At 53.2% G+C, this 19,982-nt stretch overlaps 8 protein-coding genes across 8 annotated transcripts; 6 read left to right on the top strand and 2 right to left on the bottom strand.

Annotated features, from left to right (window-relative positions):
• Window positions 1-764: 764 nt before the first annotated feature.
• On the top strand, window positions 765-1,792 carry A1O3_10049 (uncharacterized protein; the record flags this gene model as incomplete). Its single annotated transcript, XM_007740140.1, has 2 exons — window positions 765-858; window positions 990-1,792. 2 exons carry the CDS (start codon window positions 765-767, stop codon window positions 1,790-1,792), a joined length of 897 nt encoding a protein of 298 aa, XP_007738330.1.
• A 1,051-nt stretch (window positions 1,793-2,843) lies between these two features.
• On the bottom strand, window positions 2,844-3,572 carry A1O3_10048 (uncharacterized protein; the record flags this gene model as incomplete). Its single annotated transcript, XM_007740139.1, has 1 exon — window positions 2,844-3,572. A coding segment is annotated over one exon (729 nt), but the record flags the coding sequence as incomplete, so codon positions are not given.
• A 573-nt stretch (window positions 3,573-4,145) lies between these two features.
• A1O3_10047 (uncharacterized protein) lies at window positions 4,146-5,456 on the bottom strand (the record flags this gene model as incomplete). The annotated part of the gene is made up of 1 exon (XM_007740138.1): window positions 4,146-5,456. The coding sequence occupies one exon, from the start codon at window positions 5,454-5,456 to the stop codon at window positions 4,146-4,148; it is 1,311 nt and encodes a 436-aa protein (XP_007738328.1).
• Window positions 5,457-6,151: 695 nt separating this feature from the next.
• On the top strand, window positions 6,152-6,772 carry A1O3_10046 (uncharacterized protein; the record flags this gene model as incomplete). Its single annotated transcript, XM_007740137.1, has 1 exon — window positions 6,152-6,772. One exon carries the CDS (start codon window positions 6,152-6,154, stop codon window positions 6,770-6,772), a length of 621 nt encoding a protein of 206 aa, XP_007738327.1.
• A 1,087-nt stretch (window positions 6,773-7,859) lies between these two features.
• Window positions 7,860-9,481, top strand: A1O3_10045 (MFS transporter, SHS family, lactate transporter; the record flags this gene model as incomplete). The annotated part of the gene is made up of 2 exons (XM_007740136.1): window positions 7,860-8,266; window positions 8,317-9,481. 2 exons carry the CDS (start codon window positions 7,860-7,862, stop codon window positions 9,479-9,481), a joined length of 1,572 nt encoding a protein of 523 aa, XP_007738326.1.
• A 363-nt stretch (window positions 9,482-9,844) lies between these two features.
• A1O3_10044 (uncharacterized protein) lies at window positions 9,845-10,162 on the top strand (the record flags this gene model as incomplete). The annotated part of the gene is made up of 1 exon (XM_007740135.1): window positions 9,845-10,162. The coding sequence occupies one exon, from the start codon at window positions 9,845-9,847 to the stop codon at window positions 10,160-10,162; it is 318 nt and encodes a 105-aa protein (XP_007738325.1).
• A 2,791-nt stretch (window positions 10,163-12,953) lies between these two features.
• A1O3_10043 (uncharacterized protein) lies at window positions 12,954-15,824 on the top strand (the record flags this gene model as incomplete). The annotated part of the gene is made up of 1 exon (XM_007740134.1): window positions 12,954-15,824. The coding sequence occupies one exon, from the start codon at window positions 12,954-12,956 to the stop codon at window positions 15,822-15,824; it is 2,871 nt and encodes a 956-aa protein (XP_007738324.1).
• A 530-nt stretch (window positions 15,825-16,354) lies between these two features.
• A1O3_10042 (uncharacterized protein) lies at window positions 16,355-18,943 on the top strand (the record flags this gene model as incomplete). Its single annotated transcript, XM_007740133.1, has 1 exon — window positions 16,355-18,943. One exon carries the CDS (start codon window positions 16,355-16,357, stop codon window positions 18,941-18,943), a length of 2,589 nt encoding a protein of 862 aa, XP_007738323.1.
• Window positions 18,944-19,982: the final 1,039 nt, after the last annotated feature.

Here is a 19,982-nt window from a genome sequence, read left to right as displayed (position 1 = left end):
AAACCTTTGAAGCTCATCTGGATCAGAGAGAAGCAAGCTACATGTACTTATCTTCGAGCCTATCCAGGCAGCCGTCAGGCAGCAGTTCATGACTCATATCTCAGGACGAAATGTGCTCCTCGCCAACCGAGCCAGCAAGACGCCTCCTCTACTCCGTAGAGTCTGGCAAGATGGTCTGGAGACTGGAGTAACGGGGGTCATCCCAATCTAGATGCCAACGGGGGCGTCGCCCGCGGCGCCATCCGTAAAGAGACGGGATCGCCGTAGACGATGTCGAAAACAGAAGACTTCCTGCTTCACTTAGGAGAGCGATGCATTGACGCGATGGTAGTCATGTAGCACGTCAGATGTGCACACGTAACATAACAGTGTTGTCTCGACACGTTCAAGTTGGGAAGGTCTCCCGCGCCAAGTCTAGCACGTGAGATGATCTTTTTCACGTGATATGGCAAGGCTGAGCGGCACGAGGCTGTGCCGTGGAACCGAGAATACCCGAGGCACGGCCACATCTCACCGACATCGACCGCCCCCTAACCTCAGTCGACCATTTGTGTTCTTGTCCAACTTGGCCAGCGTCTCTTAGGAGCTACTCGTTTTCATTGTGTGGAAGCTGCGTTGCCATTGATTGATACAGATACACCGGCGGATTCGCTCGCTTCACCGCTTTCGCTGCAGAATGGTTTCCGACGATGTGAGATTTGCTTTTCCACCCACGGAGTTTCATCGGCGATCTCAAACCACCCGTGCTGAACAGGAACTGACAAATGTTTGCAATAATACAGGGCTCAGCGAAATCACCTCTGGTGTCTTTGATCGCTGGAGGCGCAGCTGGAGGCGTGGAAGCCACAGTGACATACCGTCAGTCACACCCTGTTCCCTACCCTTGACCGAAATGCGTGGGAAAAGCCCAAGCAAGCTAATTACTACTGCCCTGTTTCTTTCTCAAATTCGCATTGAAGCTAGGCCACGGACGAGCTAATGCGACCTAGCATTCGAATTCGCCAAAACACGCGTGCAGCTCCATGAAGATAGTCCGACACGCAATCCGTTCCGGGTGATCAAAGCAGTGATTGAGAACGAAGGTCCCCGGGCACTGTACAAGGGATGCGAGACGCTTGTGGCCGGCACGGTTCTCAAGGACGCGATCCGCTTCATTTCCTTTGACAGCATCAAAATGGCCTTCAAGGATCCCGAGACCGGCACGCTCTCACCGCTGCGGAATCTCATGGCGGGCATTTCGGCCGGAGTGGTTGCTAGCACGTTTGCGGTGACTCCCACGGAACGCATCAAGACGGCGCTGATCGACGATGCGCGACACGATAAGCGGTTCAAGTCCCCGTGGCACGCGACAAGCACGCTCATCAAAGAACATGGTCTCCTTCGCGCTTTGTACAGAGGCTATGTAACGACGACGCTTAAGCAAGCTTCCACCACGGCCGTCAGGTTGGGCACGTACAATATCCTCAAGGACTACGAGCGGCTGCACAATATTCCGCAGACGACTGCTACCACTTTCGGGAATGGTGCTGTCGCCGGGACTATTGTTGTGTTCGTGACGCAGCCGTTTGATACGCTGAAAACTCGCGCCCAGAGCGTCCAAGGTGCCGGCGTGGTTGAGGCCTTCACCAGCGTCATCAAGGACTACGGCGTCAAGGGTCTCTGGAGGGGCAGTACCATGCGCTTGGGCCGGACCGTCCTCGCCGGAGGAATTTTATTCACCACGTACGAATGGATCGCAGCTTTGATCCAGCCCATCTTGGAGAAGAAGCTCATTATTGCCCGATCGGAATGATGAGCTTGGGCACAGAAGGCGGAGTCAAGCATGGCTGATGATTGAGCTTGGACACAGAAGGCCGAGTCAAGCATGGCTGATGGTACTGGTCTGCTCGTTCCCATTCCCTAACAGCGACTGCCTACCAGAGGCTGGAAAGACTAGAGAGAATACGAGTTGCAAGGGGACGAGGGGTTGGGACGACCAGACGAGGGAGTTCAACGACGACACTCTTACGCAACGACAGTCTGCTGGACGAGGGAGTGCAACGACGAGACTCTTACGCAACAACAGTCCGCTGGGACGCCGCCGCTGCCACTCGCTAGTCCTCGAGCCTGGCTTTACATGCGCCTCGAACCGGTCTGCTCCTGCTCCTGCTCCGAAACTACTACAATTCATCTGAGACTGAGGTCTCGTGGTATGTGCAAACTCGACCTCGACACCAGAACCTCGACTAGATCACCACGCTGAGACACCTCCCCACACCTGCCCAGGAGTTTCACCAGCTATTGTCGCAAACTTGTTCTATCTGTTAAGGTGTTCCATGTTCCACCAGCTGTTACCGCAAACTTGTTCTATCTGCCCAGCAGCCTTGCTGGTAGAGTCGAGACCACGAGACTCATCCTCAAACGGGCCAAGACCAGCAACAAGATCACCCCTCGACGGAAAAAAGATCGTCGATGAGAACGATCTCACTGACTCATTGGTGGTTAGGAAGAAGTGGTTACCAAGATCTCACTGACTCACTAGTGGTTAAGAAGAAGTGGTTACAAGAACTAGATTCACTCCCTGCGGTGAAGTCATGCCATGCACTCCAAATCTTCCAGGCACGCACTGAGCTACCGAGAGAAACACCAATTTATGGAGGAAATCGACGTCAGTCTGTGGTAGAAAGAGGGATTAGACAGCCAGCTGGCCTTGATCGCCATGAGGCCATGCAGACGATGCCCTCTACATTCAAGTTGTTGCTCAGAATAAGAATACAAGTACATGCGTCTCTTCTACCAGTGTCCAATACACACCCACTCTCCATCACCACACTCCCTGCGACCTTGAACCCCATCGCATCCCCTTATGCCACTCCAACGAGTCCGGCACCCCTTCCGCTCCGGGAAGGTTGGGGCGAATGAACATGTGAGGGTGAAGAGCTTCTCACACTCGACGACACACCACCCACAGCCGCACTCGAAGCGGTGGCAGATGGCACTGGCGACGGCGTCCTTGTGTGCGTCCTCTGCGTCGCAGACGACGGTGATCGATGCCGGGTCAGACGACGGAGTAACCCGTTCGTCGCATGAACATCATCCAGACATACTAACGCGTCCAACTTGCCGGCGGCCACGAAGCACCTTTTCGCCAACGCTCGAGCCTCAGCTTTCAAGTCTCGAGGGCTCTTTCGACCATCCCCTGGCGCCAGGCTGGGGAAAACCAAGCCACTGAACTCCTTCTGCCATCGCTCCAAGTCCACTGCCAAACTGCCCAGGTCGTCCGAAAATTCTCTCACGTCAAGAGGCGGTGTTGATGAATGAAGAACATGCACGTTGAGGGACAGAACGCGGTACAGGGCACGGACCGAGTTGTCAAAGTTTTGAATGTAGATCGCCAGGCCCTCGTCAGGGCCATCGCGGCCAGAGGCCTTTCCGAGCGACTGCGATATGGCTTCGATCTGGCGAGGCTTGCCTTTGGAAAGTTTGTGGATTGCGCCCAGGGTGCGGCGGAGGGTCCGACAGTCGTCGTCATAGTCTCGACTTTGAAGGATAAGTGGCGTAGGACATGTACTTGATACTCGCGACCGGCTTCCAGGCTGCAGGACGCGGTGATCAGAATGATGCGATAAGCATTACAGCAAGCGAAGATGCTCGAGGAACTGGTTCTTTACCCCCCAAGAAGATCTACTCCTCCGACGATAGCCCAGCCCAGGATTCGCTCGATGATCAAATATGGTCGGCAGCGGACTCGGCTTCGTATGGACTCTACCCATCCTGTGGTGGACGGCTGGGTAAGAAGTCAAAGGTAGGGCATGGGTCCTGATAGTTGAAATGCTGCTGAAAGAATCGACCGTCATGTGTACGAATAACTACCCCGTCGACCTTATGCCTGACCTAACACTCAACCTGGGCTGAGATATCGTGTCGGAAATAAAATGTCGTGCAGGCGCGAGGGAAAGACAACAAAGAGCACCTGCGCGAATGATCTGTATTCTCAGGTACTTATCTTCCCAAAACTCATTACACAAAACGTCTCCAACCCAGCTGTCTCCAGCCACCAAGCTGTTTCCAGTCACCAAGCTGTTTCCTACCACCAAGCTGTTTCCTACCACCAAACTGTCTCCAGCCAAGCTCCAGCCAAACCTCTTTCCAAGGAAGAGCCTGAATCAAAGCGCAGGGATAATGCCGCGCCCTGACTCCATTCTTCCGATGGCCTCGTTTGCCGCCTTTCGCACCTCACGGTTGGTTTTGTTGGCATGTTGTTCCAAGATACGGAGATTGTCCGCAATACGTTCCATTCGTGGCCCCAGGTCATGCTTGATCATGTGTTTCCTCCATGCCAAACCCTTTCCCTGGAGAGGGCCTGCAGCTGAATCGTTCTGCCTGGTCATACAGTGGTACACCTCGCGCGACTCCTCCATGCAAACCCGAAGATCCATATCCAATTGTTCAATGGCGAGAGAGCCGGAATATGGAAGAACATCAATATTGCCCAAAAGCACTTTTAGAACCTTGGGGGTCTGCAGGAGGGCCCGAAGCAGCTTCCTGGCGCCTCGGAAGAGAGCTAAATCCGTCCACTTGTTGAAATACACCAGGAGTCCTTCTTTGAGCTCATCACGGAAGATCACGAAGTCTGCGATCCAGTGCTGAAGGGCGGCCTTTGCTCCGATGCTGTCCCAGTGGCCGGGTGTCTGGTGGACTGAGCCAACATATTGAGGATAGACAGGTGGTGTCGGCGGTCTGGATAGTGGTAGGCGGCGTTGCGAATGGTCGATTACAGTATTTTCTGCAAAGGATACGTGTTGTTCACTAGTGTTGATTACCATATCTCTCATGTCGCTTGTGATCTCTCCTGAGTCTCCGACGGTTCTGCTTCCGCGCTGATGGGTTCTGCGAAGTTCTTCCCCGCTGTTGAGCCGATAGTTTCTGCCAACTCCTTCATGGCGCAATGAAGCTGTTGGAGCCATATCTGCACGGTCATCTCCAGGAGTTGAATCATTAGGTGCATCACAAAAATCCTGCAAAGCCAGCCTAGCGGCGTCAAATAGAGGCCAACCTGGCCCGGCTGACCGAGGCCCTGCCGGTATCCAACGTGGTGTAGCATCATTCCGAGTCAGCTCTTCGGCGGCAGAAAGGTCAAACTCGTCGCTTGTCGGTGAATTGGTGGGGATCTCAAAGGCGGCACCGAGAGCAAGCGACAGACGGTGGATCTCAAAATCTTCTCTCGATAGCCCGTTGATAGACGGTGTTGTAGTGGAATGAGAGGATTCTTGACGGCGCGGCAGATTCCAATCAGGAGTTGTGTCATCCTCTTGGACACCAGCCAGGGGCGAGGTTGATGTCACCTTGACTTCAGTGGCTGCGGTAAATTGTTTCTGTCGTTGTCGTTGCCGAGCGAAAAGTCGATCTGATCGAACAGTCTGCAACAGTCTCGGGATGAAATTTAACGGCTTCTTATTACCGGCGAGAATGGGCATTGTGTCGTCAACTAAGACCACTTTGGTCGAACGTGATTAGAAAGCGTTGTGCCGATTGTTGCACCCTTCGAGTGACTGCCTTAAGTCGTAAATCTGTCGCGCGAAGGCGGTAAACCAAGGTGAGGCAGTATCTTGAGCAAGGGGAGAGGCAGTCGCGGAATAAGGGAACAGAAAACATGAGGACCTAGAAGCCCCCCCAGACACATCTTGATGAGCCACCAAACCTATTCCTCTTTACCATCACATATGACATGAATCCGAGATTTAGAAAAGTGTACTGCTTAGGTCAGTGTCAGAGTCAGAATTCGTGCTAATCACCCTGAAAGTTTCACGATCATTCAATATCGCCCTGGAGACAAAGGTTCATGGGGCAAGTGAACTGAGCATTCACACAGGATACTCAAACCCACCATATCGACGCGGATGAATCTTCACGCCCGACCCAACCCTGCCAGTTGTCACCAAACCTTGTGTCTTCACGAAATTTGTGGCGCCCCGTTCTCAGGTGCCGGATTAGAAAAGCGAGTTTTCCAACCAGCTCGGCCTGCTTCAACAGCCACACCGTACGCACTTCCAGACGTGAACCAAGCTCAAGATCTTTTCACACCAACAGACTCTGCTCAAACAGTTGCATGCCAACACTTGTCGCGCCCTCAGCCACACAATAAGAGTCATCGAATACTGTGGAGGAAGAGATGGAGTGGATTCGTGGATGGAACAAGGCGCCAGTTCAGGAGACGTTTCGAGTCAAGACCAAGCTCAACTCGGAGGAAGCTGTGCGGCGATTCAACACGTTACGTCAAGAATGGGCACTGCCAATGAACCGCATGATTGAACTCTGCCGGGAAGAGGGAGTGGACAAAAGGCTGGAAGAGGAGCTGGAGGCTACGATGGAGGACCTATCTCTCAGCAAGCAACTGTTGAGTGAGCATTGCGTCGGCGAGAGGGAATATTTGGGGACTGCAGTGTTGAAGTCGGAGGGAATGCTGTCCAAGACCAAGGATTTGTTGTTACGGGTCGACCTCGCGCAACGCACTCGTCAAAGACTTCCACATGGCTTTCACCTTCGTGTGCAAGCCCTAACCACACAACTTGGTGAGGGGCGCCGGTTGTTGGTCAGCATGCGCCATAAGGTTGAAGAGGAATCCCACCAGACAGCTGCTGGCGAAGGAGCGGGATCTGCACGCGGGACAGGTTGGGCATATCTCTCAGGGAACACAAAGGGGGTGGCAGAGGAGCATCATGAGAGGGAGCATCTGTTCACGGGGCTTGGATGGCGGCAGCCTCAACGTTGTCGCTGTCTTGATTACCGGTGAGGTGGAGGACCTAATGCCGAAGACAAATTCAAGTGATAGGAATATCTCAAAGGGACACTACGGTGTATAATAAGAGAGATCCCCGCATGAGGATGTGCCTGCGCCTGCGCCACTGTCTCCTAATAAGACTCTGAAATTGCTTGGGAGCGGAGCTTGTAGATGCTTGCCGAGGCTTACAATGCTCCGACAATTACCACGTATGTACTGTACCACCACCAGCGTGAGATCATTGCCACACTGGTAAGGAGTGGTAGTACGTATAGTAATAAGGGCGGCACCGCATCCCAGGTTTGCACCTCGCACTGGGAGTGGCAGGGGGGCCGAGCCACGTACCAGGTACTCCGTCTCGTACCAACGAGTAACTTGATCTCACCTTGCACAAACCCTGGCTGCGGCAGTCTGACATTCACACAAATGCCTTCTTCAACATCCCCCGGCGCTTTTTTCTCCAGCAGACAGTCCAAGTGACACACTCCGAGCAAACCCTGCCAGTCTCTCTCCTGATCCTCCGATTCATCTTCGTCCGTCTTCTGTGGCTCTTTGGCCGAGTGATACCTTGTCGCTGTCTTCCGCAAGACCGAACATTCTCCTTACCTCCTTCTCTCAATCGCTCAATCGCCGCGATGTTACTCTCGATCATGACGCAGCCGTCGATCCTTGTCCAGCCTCATCTCATTCGCTCCTCTCTCACGATCCTCCTTCTATCCCCGCAGCTTGACACCAGTCACTCTAGCATTGCTCCAGGATGATGGACCACAGATTTTCCACTCCACGGTATGACCACCAACCACCGGCTCCTGATCCCCTGCAGCGTGCACCAACTACACAGATTTGCAGTGCAACACATGGGCTTGGACACGCCGATCAGGTGCGGTCCAGAGGAGCCACCGCAATTGCTGTCTGCTCATGATCACCTGCCTATTTTATGTGTAATGGATAAATCCCTGGCTTCCTCACATTTCGATCTACTTTGCTCATCTCGAATCGAATGACTTCCAGGCGTGCCTCTTTACATTGACAGCCAGCGAGGTTCATCAACTCGAGTTCGTAGCACATTCGCAGCGCCTAGTACCGTTTCTTTGCCACCATGGCGAATGTGGACGTTCGTCCCAGTCCTATCCCACCATTGGAGCGGAGGTTGCAAGACGACCAAGCCTACGAAGAAGATGGTCTGTCTCACAAACATATGTCTGTCACCAGATATGCTGTCACTAGATTCACGACGTTGAAGCCACCGATGGCCAAGGCTCCCAATCCATTCAAGCTGCTAGCCATGCTGAATACCCAGCAATGGCTTTTCTTCTTGGTCGCATTCTTCGGTTGGTCCTGGGATGCCTTCGACTTCTTCACAGTTTCCCTCACTGTCTCCGACCTGGCCGAGGATTTTGGTAAATCGAACAGCGATATCACTTGGGGGATCACGCTGGTCTTGATGTTTCGTTCACTTGGCTCAGCCATCTTCGGCATTGCTGCAGATCGCTACGGACGCAAATGGTACTTTATGGCTACAATATGATCTTCTCCCTCACTAACCATAAGTATAGGCCCTTCGTTATCAACAACATCCTCTTCATAGCCCTTGAACTCGGCACCGGCTTTTGTCAAACCTACAAGCAGTTTTTGGCGGTGCGTGCACTATTTGGGATTGCCATGGGTGGCCTGTACGGCAACGCTGCTGCTACAGCCCTGGAGGATTGCCCCCCAGCTGCCCGCGGTATCATTTCAGGCATGCTTCAGCAAGGTTACGCCTTTGGTTACCTGCTCGCCACCGCTTTTTCACGGGGCCTTGTGAATACTACTTCCCACGGATGGAGGCCTCTTTTCTGGTTCGGTGCCGGCCCTCCTGTTCTCATCATCCTTTTTCGTCTCTGTCTTCCGGAGACCAACACCTTCAGAGCTCGCCAGGCCCTCCGCGAGCAGCAAGGCAGTATAGCTAGCACTTTCATATCTGAAGGTCGAGTCGCTCTCAAGCGTCACTGGCTGCTGCTTATCTATCTTATATTGATCGCCACGGGTTTCAACGCGATGAGCCATGGTTCTCAGGACCTGTATAACACCTTGCTATCCATCCAGTTCCGGTTTTCTCCTGATGCCGCTACGGTCACTCAGGTTGTGGCAAATCTGGGGGCTATGACGGGTGGAACGGTGGTAGGTTACTCTTCGCAGATTTTTGGACGACGACTTAGCATTATCTGCATCTGCGTTGTGGGTGGAGCTCTTTTGTATCCGTACACTTTTGTGAGCTCCAAGGCCGTGATTGCTGCAGCCTTCTTCGAGCAATTTTGCGTGCAAGGCGCATGGGGCGTTATCCCTATCCATTTGATGGAACTTTCCCCCGGCTCTATTCGAACATTTGTGGTAGGTACTTCCTACCAACTCGGAAACCTAGCCTCCTCTGCTTCATCAACTATTGAATCCAGAATCGGCGAACGGTTCCCGCTTCCACCCCTCCACAGGGATGGCAAGACTATCAAGCGCTACGATTACGGCAAGGTTATTTGCATTTACATGGGTACCGTGTATGCGTACACCATCCTTGTGACCTTTATTGGGCCAGAGAGGAGAGGGCGTGATTTGAGCGTTGAGCACGATACAGACATGGCAGAGGTCACACACCGTGATCTGAGACACCAGCGGGATGAGGATGTTGTCCATGGAGATTTTAGTGACCCGGACAAGGCTACAGAGCACCCACAGGAGAAAATTTGAATCGACGGATGAGACGAGGTCGATGGAAAAACGGTCACACTAAAGGCTTGAACAACGATTGACGACCAAGTAGGAAAATGCAATTCTCCGGGGACGTGGAAGCGTCTATGTTGCTTTCTGTGGCATGGATGGCGGAGACATGTGAGACTATTGCCTACGACGCAATCAGTCATGAGACGGGGCAATGCCCAAAAATGAGACGTGCTGGCGACCCAGAACATATGAAATGAATCGAGTTCGAGAAATATGTATATACCAGCTCATCAACCGTAGCCGTCTGAACTAGTGCAAAATATTGACGGACGTTGCCGGTGAAACAGTGATACGTCAATTTCTCCTTCTTAAGACTTTTCTCATCTCAACATGCGAAATTTCCTAATCGGTTGGCGTGACTCGACTCGCCGTCAATTTCGGCACAATGAGCATAGCTGTGGGCAATGGGCATTGCAATTGCGGTGCGAAATCGAAAAAACGAGGCGCCTACTCCAGCACGAGAGCCCGGCCAATCTCCAGTACATTGTGGAGTATGGCCTGGTGCATTTCGAGGCCATCGCAAACACCGAGATTGAGACCGAACTGATCGCCTCGGGTCTATTGTGGCCATTGTTTGTTGCGGCTTCAGAGGCGGAGACGACCGACTTGCGTCTACGATTCATCGAGATGTTCGCCTCGGAGCCTTAGGCTGGGTGTCAAAATATATAATAATAGTAATAATCCTAGGTCTTATTTATCCTATATTTCTGTTACAAGGGCTGTTGCGGCCCGTTAGAGCTATTCATGTAGGTTGGAAAGTGGCTTAGTTGATAAAGCCTCGTGGATTTTGACGCCCAGCCTAAGCGCTGCCTTGTAGGTACGTCTGAAGGACGATATTGGAGTTCCGATCAAGGTTCACAATACCTCGACCTCGCATTGCAGTCTTCATGTCGGGAGTATTCTGTCGTCGACCTCGCATTGCGGTCTTCATGTCGAGAGTATTCTGTCGTCGACCTCGCATTGCGGTCTTCATGTCGAGGGTATTCTGTCGTCGACCTCGCATTGCGGTCTTCATGTCGAGAGTATTCTGTCGGTTATCGGTTAGCGAAGTCGAGGTTCTGCTTACTAGTACCACACGTTACTTCGCTTGTCAGAAAGTGAAAATAGAGGTCAAACACATATATAGGCGACCTAGCCTTGGGCTCGTCCGTGGAACGCCCGTGGATCGTGTTGTAGCTCTCCTCATAATCCTTGATAGAGAGCATGAAACCTTTGACACTGGACAAACAGAAGCCATGGCTTGTTTGAGTAGTAATAAGAGTCACGGCTGGTTTTGAGATCGAGTGTTCAAGCTGCGTCTGTTCACAGTCGGGCAATTCGAACGAGAATGTAAGAAGTCGCTCTAGGTGGGATACGTGGAAGGGGACTGCTTTGCAGTAAAAGGTGATGTAGATCTAGATAGATCCGAGCTTCGAATGAGTCCTGCCGAAAAGGACGGGACTTCGGGGTTGGTTGATGAAGAGGCAAGTTCCGCGTACAGTCTCGTGTCTGCATCGACCGTTGATGGCTGCATGAAACTAGTCTTCATCTGTATATTATCAGCCGGGTCTTGGTGGGAGATGATTGTTTGGCCTTCAAAACGGTGGACTCCGTTGCGTTGCCTGCTCAAGATCTCGTATCACTCAAAGAGCAGGAGGACCACATCCGGTTAAACTCGCATTGTCAGCATCGTCGAAGTTCCCGCAGGCCGACGGATCTGATAGCCACCTCTCAATTGAGATGAAGAGTTTTGGGTGCATGGTGATTTTAATGGCAGCAAGTCTGGCGAACTTAGGTTCAGGCTGAGTGTCGAGGATCAAGTCGAGGAGATGGTGTAGAATCCCGACCGGTTAGCATGCATGCTGCACAGAATCATGGCGGCCCTTAGGCCCGCTCAGGCTCCGAGGGAAGCTTATCTAGCTGTCACCTAGAAATGTGGTTAGATAGATCATCAGCTATTATTAGACAGGCGGGCAGCGAAGCTTTTCTGGACGTTTAGAGTCGCCGTCACGCATGTTCCGTCGTTTGGTTGAGAAGAGTCCGATACACTAGGACTGGATGGGTGGTACGAGTCACTCATCTCCATGGCCGAACAATCTGAGACTTCCATTTTGTAGCGGAAGGGGAAGAACTGGTTCCTGAGTCGTGGCGGGTACAGAACGGGAACGTGAATTTCAACGCGTGGGACAGATGCTAGGAATATCACGCATGCTTGCTCACCGCGTCTCCTCTTGGTAAAGAAGATGGTCGTTTCCATCAGAGCTGGGGATTGATTCCCCTGAGGACGGAGTAGACTATACGGAGTACAGATACTCCGGTCACAATCTGAAACGGAGGGAAAGCAAAGCTACCTGGTAGGTACGTACTAACAGAACCCGCAGGCGGCAAGCATGTATCGATATCAACGGTGCAGATGAGGCGTCACTACTCCGTCCCGTCCAACTCCCACCGTCGCTTGATTGGGCCGCGGAGAGTCAGTTCAATCTTTTGCAGTCGTTCATGACGAATTGGCTCGATAGTCGGAGAGGAGAAAAACGCTATCGAGCGGCTAGAGGATGAAGATCGGGCGGGCACGCCTCAAGCTTGAAGCTTGGAGCTGGACGCTCTTGGTGGTGAAGAGATAACGTCGGAGATCATAACAGAAAGAAGCCACATCGACCAGGAATGTACAGTAGTCCGTATGTACATATCCGTATCTCTCTATCTCTCTGCGCGGGTTATCTCGCACCAATGGTTACGAGCGAGAGGTCAGCGGTTAGCAGGGCGTAATCTACTACCCGATAAGTAGGCGAAATCGAGCAGACGGTGAAGGCGTTGGCGTCGAGCGGGTGGTAGGTGGGTGTAGGTGGGTGGTACCTGTGGCTTACTGTGGCTCCTGGGGCTGAGGCCTAATTTAACATTAGCTTCCGCAGATAGTGAGGGAATAGTCGGGGAGAGGCTGGGGGCAAAGGCCTAAGGCTAAGGGCGAAGGACCTAAGGCTTAGGCTTAGCAGGCTCTAAGGCTACAGCTAAGGAGCCAAGGCCCAAACCGTGGCATGCGGCTTGCTACTGTATCCGTACAATCTTGCATCCACCGGCACTGGGGCGCGCCTTGTGAGCAAAAAGTCAATTGCGCCCCCATGGCCAAGTGTTCCAAACAGACTCCCAGATGGCAGATACCCGTTCAGCTTGATTGCTACGGATCAGCCACTATCTAGTCACACTCTTTCATGCTGCATACCTGTACGGTGTACGGACTACGGAGTGTCCGTATCTCTTCGCGCGTCGCTACTCCTGCCGCTCTGCATACAGTATCAACACCGTCCATCCCGTCCCTCATATACCCGTCCCGATCCTCATCCTCAGCGCGTCCCCGTCACACTTGGATAGCAACCCGACCATGTGCTCCGCGGCCCGGGGTTCCTCAGAAAAGTAATAATAGCGTCTCTCGTCGTGGGTTGTCGCTTGTCGGCGTCCCTCAATGGCTTATGCCTCTATCGCCCAAGCGGACCACGATGCCTTCGCTGGTGACTCGCCCTTGAATTCACCTGCCATCCCCGGACGACCCAGCCCTCCGCTATCACTCCCCGACGATGCCCTCTCCGAAGCTGGTGATCAATCCACGAGGTCACAGGCTGGAACTCACGCTGCAGGCGTTGGTTCTCTCCTCAAATCCATCAGCTCGACCCCCTCGTATGAGATGGTGGAGGGTGACGACTACGAGGAACCAATGCCGACCCCTCGAGGGCTTGGATTGAAAATGGAGGACCCTGCTGCACAACACGAGGATACCATCACGTTCCAGTCGGAAGAGCCGCCAATGAGGACCGCGTCCATCAGTCGACATCTCCCCCTGAACCACCCTACCCCGGATCTACACGCGCTGCAAGGGGCTTTGGTCAAGAATGTGGAGCGGTTGGAAGAGAGCGCTGAACGTCTGAGCATGACTTCAAGCCTGGAAGACGAGCTGAACAAGATGCGGCAAGATCAAAAGCGGTTGGAACGCCAGTCGTCCGCACCGGCGAGCTTGGACAATGTTCTTCGTCCGCCGCTGCAAAGACAGTTCTCGGCTGGCTCCTGGTCGAATTCCATCATTGGTCTAAATCATGCAGCCAGAACAGGTGGTTACTCGCCCTCGGGATACATTACATCTCCAACAGGTTCGATCCGATCCGGCTTGTGGTCTCACCAACAACAGCTAGAGAGACATTCTTCCAAAGGCAGCGACCGCGAACATGCATTACCCGGACCTCCTTTGGAGGGTCGCCCTCTGGATTTGACCTCCAACCGCCATGCAACCTCATCCATACACCTTCAACAAGGAGCCGCGACAGCATCACGTGAATCCCCCGGCGATGCCGTCCAAGATTCAAGACCAGCCACCGCTGCCTCGAATGATACTTATCGTCAAGAACTATCAGCGTTTGACGATTTTGATGGTGTCCATTACGGCTCAGGTGTGTCCCACGAGCCAGCCGGTTCTAAGTCGCGGCAGATCCCTCTTAAACATCCTCCCCTGGCTAGAGATTCGAGAGCATACAAGGAGGCACAGCCTGGAGAACAGATGATCTACTATCCGGCCCCGGTACCTGTCATGCTCAATCTGCCGCAGCGACTCTCCAAAGCGAATCTTTCGGAGCGAGAAAAGCGTCGAATACAGGCTCTCAGTGGCATCTCACATGACATGCGCAATTCGGCTGCGTGGCTTGCAGACATGAATGGCGCCAACACCCAGGGGCCGAGATCGTCCCTGAATCTCCCCTCGCACCTTCGTGCCAGTGCCTTCTTCGAGTATCCAAGTGTCACGGAAGACTTGCAGTTGAAAAATGGTTCCGCCGTCCAAACCCTCGATAGCATTTTGGATGCTGCTGCTTACGCTCCTGTGAGCGCCTTCACGGATCACCCAATTGCCGGACAGGTTGGAAAGGAGGTCTATGGTCGAAGCGATTCACCCCGAAAGAGCACTCAACTTTCGGGTGACAAGGCAAAGAAACGCCGGAGCTCGTTGAGTACGCTGCTGAAAACCAGACGATCTAGTGCTGGCCTGTCCGAAACCGGGCTCCATCGAAGAAAGTCCAGAGACTCGAAAGCTTTAGGAGGCGGCGATGAATATGCCAGCGGAGATGAGTTGGATCAGGCTGCCGCAGAGTCTATTGCTCCGGACGCTGATGAATTTGGAGGGACCGATGACAACGAAGACGCCGAGGCCGCTGTTCCGTCCGGATTCTCTGCCGCGCCGACTACCTTGCTCGCGGAACTGCAGATGCGCAAAGAACAGCAGAGACAACGTAATCGTACTGCGGCCGATGCCTTCCCTCGTGGAATGCATTCAACCCTGCTTGAGCTAGACGCCGTAACTCAGCTTCAGCAGAAAGCTCGTAAGACGAAACATGTCACATTGGCCTGGGAGGATCATGAGGAGGCGGACAAGCAGAACTTCGACGATGAGGATACGCCTCTTGGCCTCCTCTTTCCGGAGAAGGACAGAGCCAACCACGTCAACGTCAATCGGCCCATTGGTTTGATAGAAAGGCGGGAGATGGAAGACAATGAGCCGCTCAGTCAACGACGGGCGAGATTGCGAGGCGAGCCCTTGCAGTCGCTGAAATCGGAGACTAGAAGCCAGGCCGACGAGGCCACCCGTGCTCCTTTCATCGACGATGTTCCAGGGCTGTCAGAAGCGGCCCTTCCAGAAAATGAAGGGGAGACCTTGGCCCAACGCGCCGCAAGACTGAAGCTGGAGAAGGAAAAGGACGCGGGGGGACAATTTGCAGAGGAGGTGGCGAGTCAACTAGGCCTCCAGGTCGAACCTCATGCTCCACAATCCAAGACACCAGACGGGGAGGAAACTTTGGCGCAAAGACGAAAAAGGCTCAAAGACGAAGCCGCTCGACGTGGCGCCCAGCCTGATGGGAGAAAGCAAGTCCGGTCTGTGCACAGTCTGGCCGATATACTGCAAGCTCACCCTGTAGGGGTTCGGTCCAGAGAGGTTTCCAACGAGTCCAAAACGCCACAACGACTGAACGCGCAGCCACAAGGGCCATTCTTGCAAGTCAATCCCTCGTTTCCGCCGGTCAACTCGTACCAAAGTCACCCTTTCCCACACGCGTCTAATTGGGGGAGCGCTCTTGCGAACGGTGTATATGGCAATGCTTACATGAACGGAGCGATCAATGGTGCGCAGCCTCCTTTGTATGGCACTCCGATCCCCATGCACATGCAGCAACCAATGGCTTTTTACCCCTACGGCTATGGCAATCAACCCTATATGCAGGATCCGATGATGGGTCCGCCCCTTGACCCAAAGCAAAGGGCACAGATTGACCTATGGCGCCAAAGCATTGGCGAGTGATTGTCTGAATGGAATGACTCATGAGGAATGAAATGCCTTTGCCAGACTTTGGAAAGTATCGGTCTAGGTCGTAGGGTAGAAGGACCCAGGGACTTGAATCTATCCAGGCGTGTCTTATTATAGCCAGTAGTCTAGTCGTCGGACTGTATGAACAGAAGGGGGGCACTCTTTGTGTGGTCCTCGGCGATGAATGCAGTTACGTGTATATTGCCTACTATTAGAAAGGGTTGCCTATCATGTCTATTTCTATCTGAACCTCATGCGTAAGTCTGCTGAACAAGAAATTGGGGGCTGAGGATGGATGGTGGGCACGTGACACAGACATGGGTGCTCGGATTATCGATTGTTGCCATGTAAACAAAGGCTGCGGTGACCGACATTCGACCCGGCACGATTCCATGATTCCAAGTCCGCGTGTGTCGCCGTTGATCAATATGCTGCCCGTGCACTTGTATCTTGCTTGCTCGCGTACCAATAATGATTAGTATCTGATCAGACACCGTGCGCAAGTATTTCTTCTCCCCGTCGCCATGGGCCCAAACGTCCTTCAGGTCGCTCAAATCTTTGAGGATCCGGAGCCTCAACAAAGAGGACGCCAGACGTACCGGAACCACAACCACGCACCCTCTGCAGCCGAAGCTCTGAATGGGCAGCGGAAAGAGAATCAGAGTCCTACCAAGCCCACATACCAACATCATCGGGAGATTTACGCCCCTGCGAGTCCTCTAGGTGAACGGCACATCAACAGCCCCCCTCAATCCAGGCGAGTGGCGACCAAGTTGGAGAGCGACCATCGACCTGTAGCACACCGCAGTCATAAGAAGACGGGAAGTTCTATCTCATTGAAAGGGTTGATCCTGGGCAAAGAAAGGAATTTCGACTCGAGCAGTGTGTCATCTACAGAAGGGCGTGCAATCGAAAAGAAGCCCAAGAAGGTCAAGTCAGCAGCCAACTTGACCGGACTGCTGAAGCGGAAATCAAAGAAGGACTTGAGAGAAGAGACAACCTGTGGGGAGAACAATCTGTCTCCCCAGCGTGCACCCGTGGAGAATCCAACTCCAATCTGGGAGCAATTCGCAACGCAACCGCTGGAAAGTCCAGACGGCACGATGCTTTATCCAATGTCCCAGCGCAGGTCGGTGGAAGAAGAGATCAAACTCTACACCCCGAAGGACTACTCCGAGTTCCGGCCTGCAGCACAGAGAAACTTCTACGGCTATGGCCCCGCGGTCCCAATCTCCCTAGACTCCAAACCTCCTCAGCGCCCATTCTCGGAGCACAAATCTAGCAGAAGCTCCATTTTCACAGAAAACCTGGAAGAAGAAACTAAGCCCGATCTGAAACAAACAAAGAGTAAGGAGGAAAATACCAGTCGGCCAGGCACATCCGGTGCACAGGAGGGGCGGCCACCGCTGGCCAGTCGCTCTTCGGAAAGATCCCAGTCGGACAACAAGTCGAAAAGAGGATCCAGAGTGCTTGAGGCCATTAACACGTTAAACATGAGAACTCGTCGCAACGCCCGGTCGGTCCCCGCGAGCCCTTCGACCACGAACCCAGCACTCAGTCCCCAGGAGATCGAGACAGCCTTCGAACAGGTTTTAGACTCATTGAACATTCCTCTGAACATGCGTGACAATATGAGAAATCTCAAACCAGACGTAAAAGCAAGCTTGATCAAAGGAGACCGGGTCGGCAGTGGATCGTCGACGACTTCAACAGGTGCCGACGCATCCGAATTACGATCATCAGAAGGAAGCCCTCGCAAGCAGGAGAATGACAGACCCAAGAGTCAGGATGAAGATGGAAAAGACGGCAAACGGTCCCGATCGAGATCCCGACCCCGAAGCCGTATCTTGACCTTGAGCAAACGCGATGAGGATTCGTCTAACAACGCCGCTGACAGACCAGGGTCGTCGTCGAGATCTCGCAGCAAATCTCGGAACAAGTCAGCGGATTTGACGAATTCCAGGCCCACGTCTTCCAGAGCCATGGCTTCGACAGTGTCGCTGGCATCGCTCAATGCGACCGACAGTGCCACAACCCCTGGGGACTTTATCCACTACCTGCGGGAGGTTCAGAAGCCCAGCCTGGTTGAGGTCAGCAAGTTACACAAATTGCGCATCTTGGTGAGGAATGAATCCGTCAGCTGGACCGATCACTTTGTGACAAAGGGTGGGATGGATGAGCTTGTTCAACTATACTATCGGATTAAGAAGATTGAGTGGCGGGAGGATCACGAAGACAGCCTGCTCCACGAGACATTGCTCTGCCTGAAAGGACTTTGTACAACATCACTGGCATTACAACGTCTGCAGCAGGTGGAAAAGGAATTCTTTCCCGCTCTGTTAGGCATGTTGTTCGATCCCGAGAGAAAAGGACCGGCGGAGTTCAGCACGAGAGGAGTGATAGTGTCACTGCTGTTTGCTCATCTTTCTGCGGCCATGGATTTCGAACAGAAGCCCATGCAGGAACGGGCCGAAACCATCCTCGGGTTCCTCAAGGATCCTGCGCCAGAAGACGACAAGCAACCTCTGGACTTTGTTTCCCAAATGCACGTTCCTCGACCATATCGCGTGTGGTGCAAGGAGGTTGTCAACGTGACCAAAGAAGTGTTCTGGATCTTTCTCCATCATCTCAACGTCGTGCCCATCATTGAGATTGACGAGTCTGTCGGTTATGCTCGAGCTCATTTCCCGACACCACGCCCGCCTCACCCGGCAGCTCCGTATGTGGGAGGGGTGGAGTGGGAAGCCACTCAATATCTGGCGACCCACCTGGACTTGTTGAATGGGCTGATTGCATTCTTACCCACAGCCTCTGAACGCAACGCTCTCAGAGCAGACCTGAGGAGTTCGGGCTTTGAGAAGGTCATGGGCGGGACTCTGCGCACATGCAAGGAGAAATTCTACGGCGGCGTACATGAAGGTTTGAAGTGTTGGATCTCGGCGGCCAAAGCGGACGATTGGCCGGTAGAAGATGTGCGAGCTGGTCCACCACGGGAAGCGCTTAGTCCACGCAAGAGCCCGACCAAGAAGAGGACAGACGAAGCCCCCAAATTGGCCTTGGATGTTGGCATTGGCCATGGAGAGAAAGCTGGACTTGAAGACGTATGGGTTTAGCAAGGAGGTGACTACTGGATACTGGAACCAACCAATTCCGACCAGGCCGCGTCGTGGAGGTGTTGCGAAGACGGAGTCAGAAGAGACTGGCTGAATAGGGAGTCAGGATCTAGTGGGGATGAAGAGACTGGCTGAATAGGGGGATGTGTTGAGGTGAAGGGGTAATGACTGGACGAGTTTCTTCTTCGGCTTCGTTTCCTTCGAGAGGAGGGAACGGACGATATTGTTTGGTAGGCAGGTTATGATTCTACGGCTACATTCCAATACCATTGCAGGAAAACTTAGGCACTGGCACTGGCCTGAGCGTATTGGTATGGAACGATCATATGGCGAACGAGAATGCGTACTGTGTCGATCTTGTTGACATGGAATATCTCCTGGGTATACGGAGTACTCTAGTATACGGAGTATCTCAACATGTCGGTGAAATGCCCGCCGAAAACAGCGGTCGTAGCCGCCGCTTTTGGCCTCCTCTGCACCCGCACGCGTGGCCCTTCAAAACCCCGATCTCACGTAGCCCTATGGTTTCGTCGTAATGTTAATGTTTTTTTCTATATACCTCCGCTTGCCCCTCGCACTATACTATATCCCTTAACCGAGTTTCTTCTATCTTTCTATTTATTATATAAAGCCGTTCCGATGGCGACAGAAAAGGCGATCGCGCTCCTGCAGGAGCTTCAAAACGGCTTCGACGAGGTCAGAGGACAGACAATTGACGATAACACCTACTTCGCGCTCGCAGGAAGGCTGAGCGCAGCGCTGAGAGGACTTTAGAGTTCAGAACGCGAAAATCTGAGTGAAAAACGCGAAAATGACGCGCCCAACGACACGCGTCGTAGCACAGAGAATAGGAGCCCAAGCAGGGGCAGGAGCAAGAAGAAAGGGAAAGAACGGAAGGGAAAGGGACAGGAGAGATCGGTCTCCTTCTCAAGCCCAGAATCAACCCCGATCGAAGAAAGGGAAAACCCTCAGCCGGTAGGAAGGGCAGGCCCGCAACAACAATGGACACTGGTAAACCGCAAGGGGAGCCAGCAAGGAC

This window comes from Capronia epimyces, assembly GCF_000585565.1.
Source record: "Capronia epimyces CBS 606.96 chromosome Unknown aczIQ-supercont1.11, whole genome shotgun sequence".
NCBI classification, from domain to species: domain Eukaryota; kingdom Fungi; phylum Ascomycota; class Eurotiomycetes; order Chaetothyriales; family Herpotrichiellaceae; genus Capronia; species Capronia epimyces.
The sequence above is the reverse complement of the archived record's forward strand: the minus strand, read 5'-3'. Positions and strand labels throughout refer to the sequence as shown.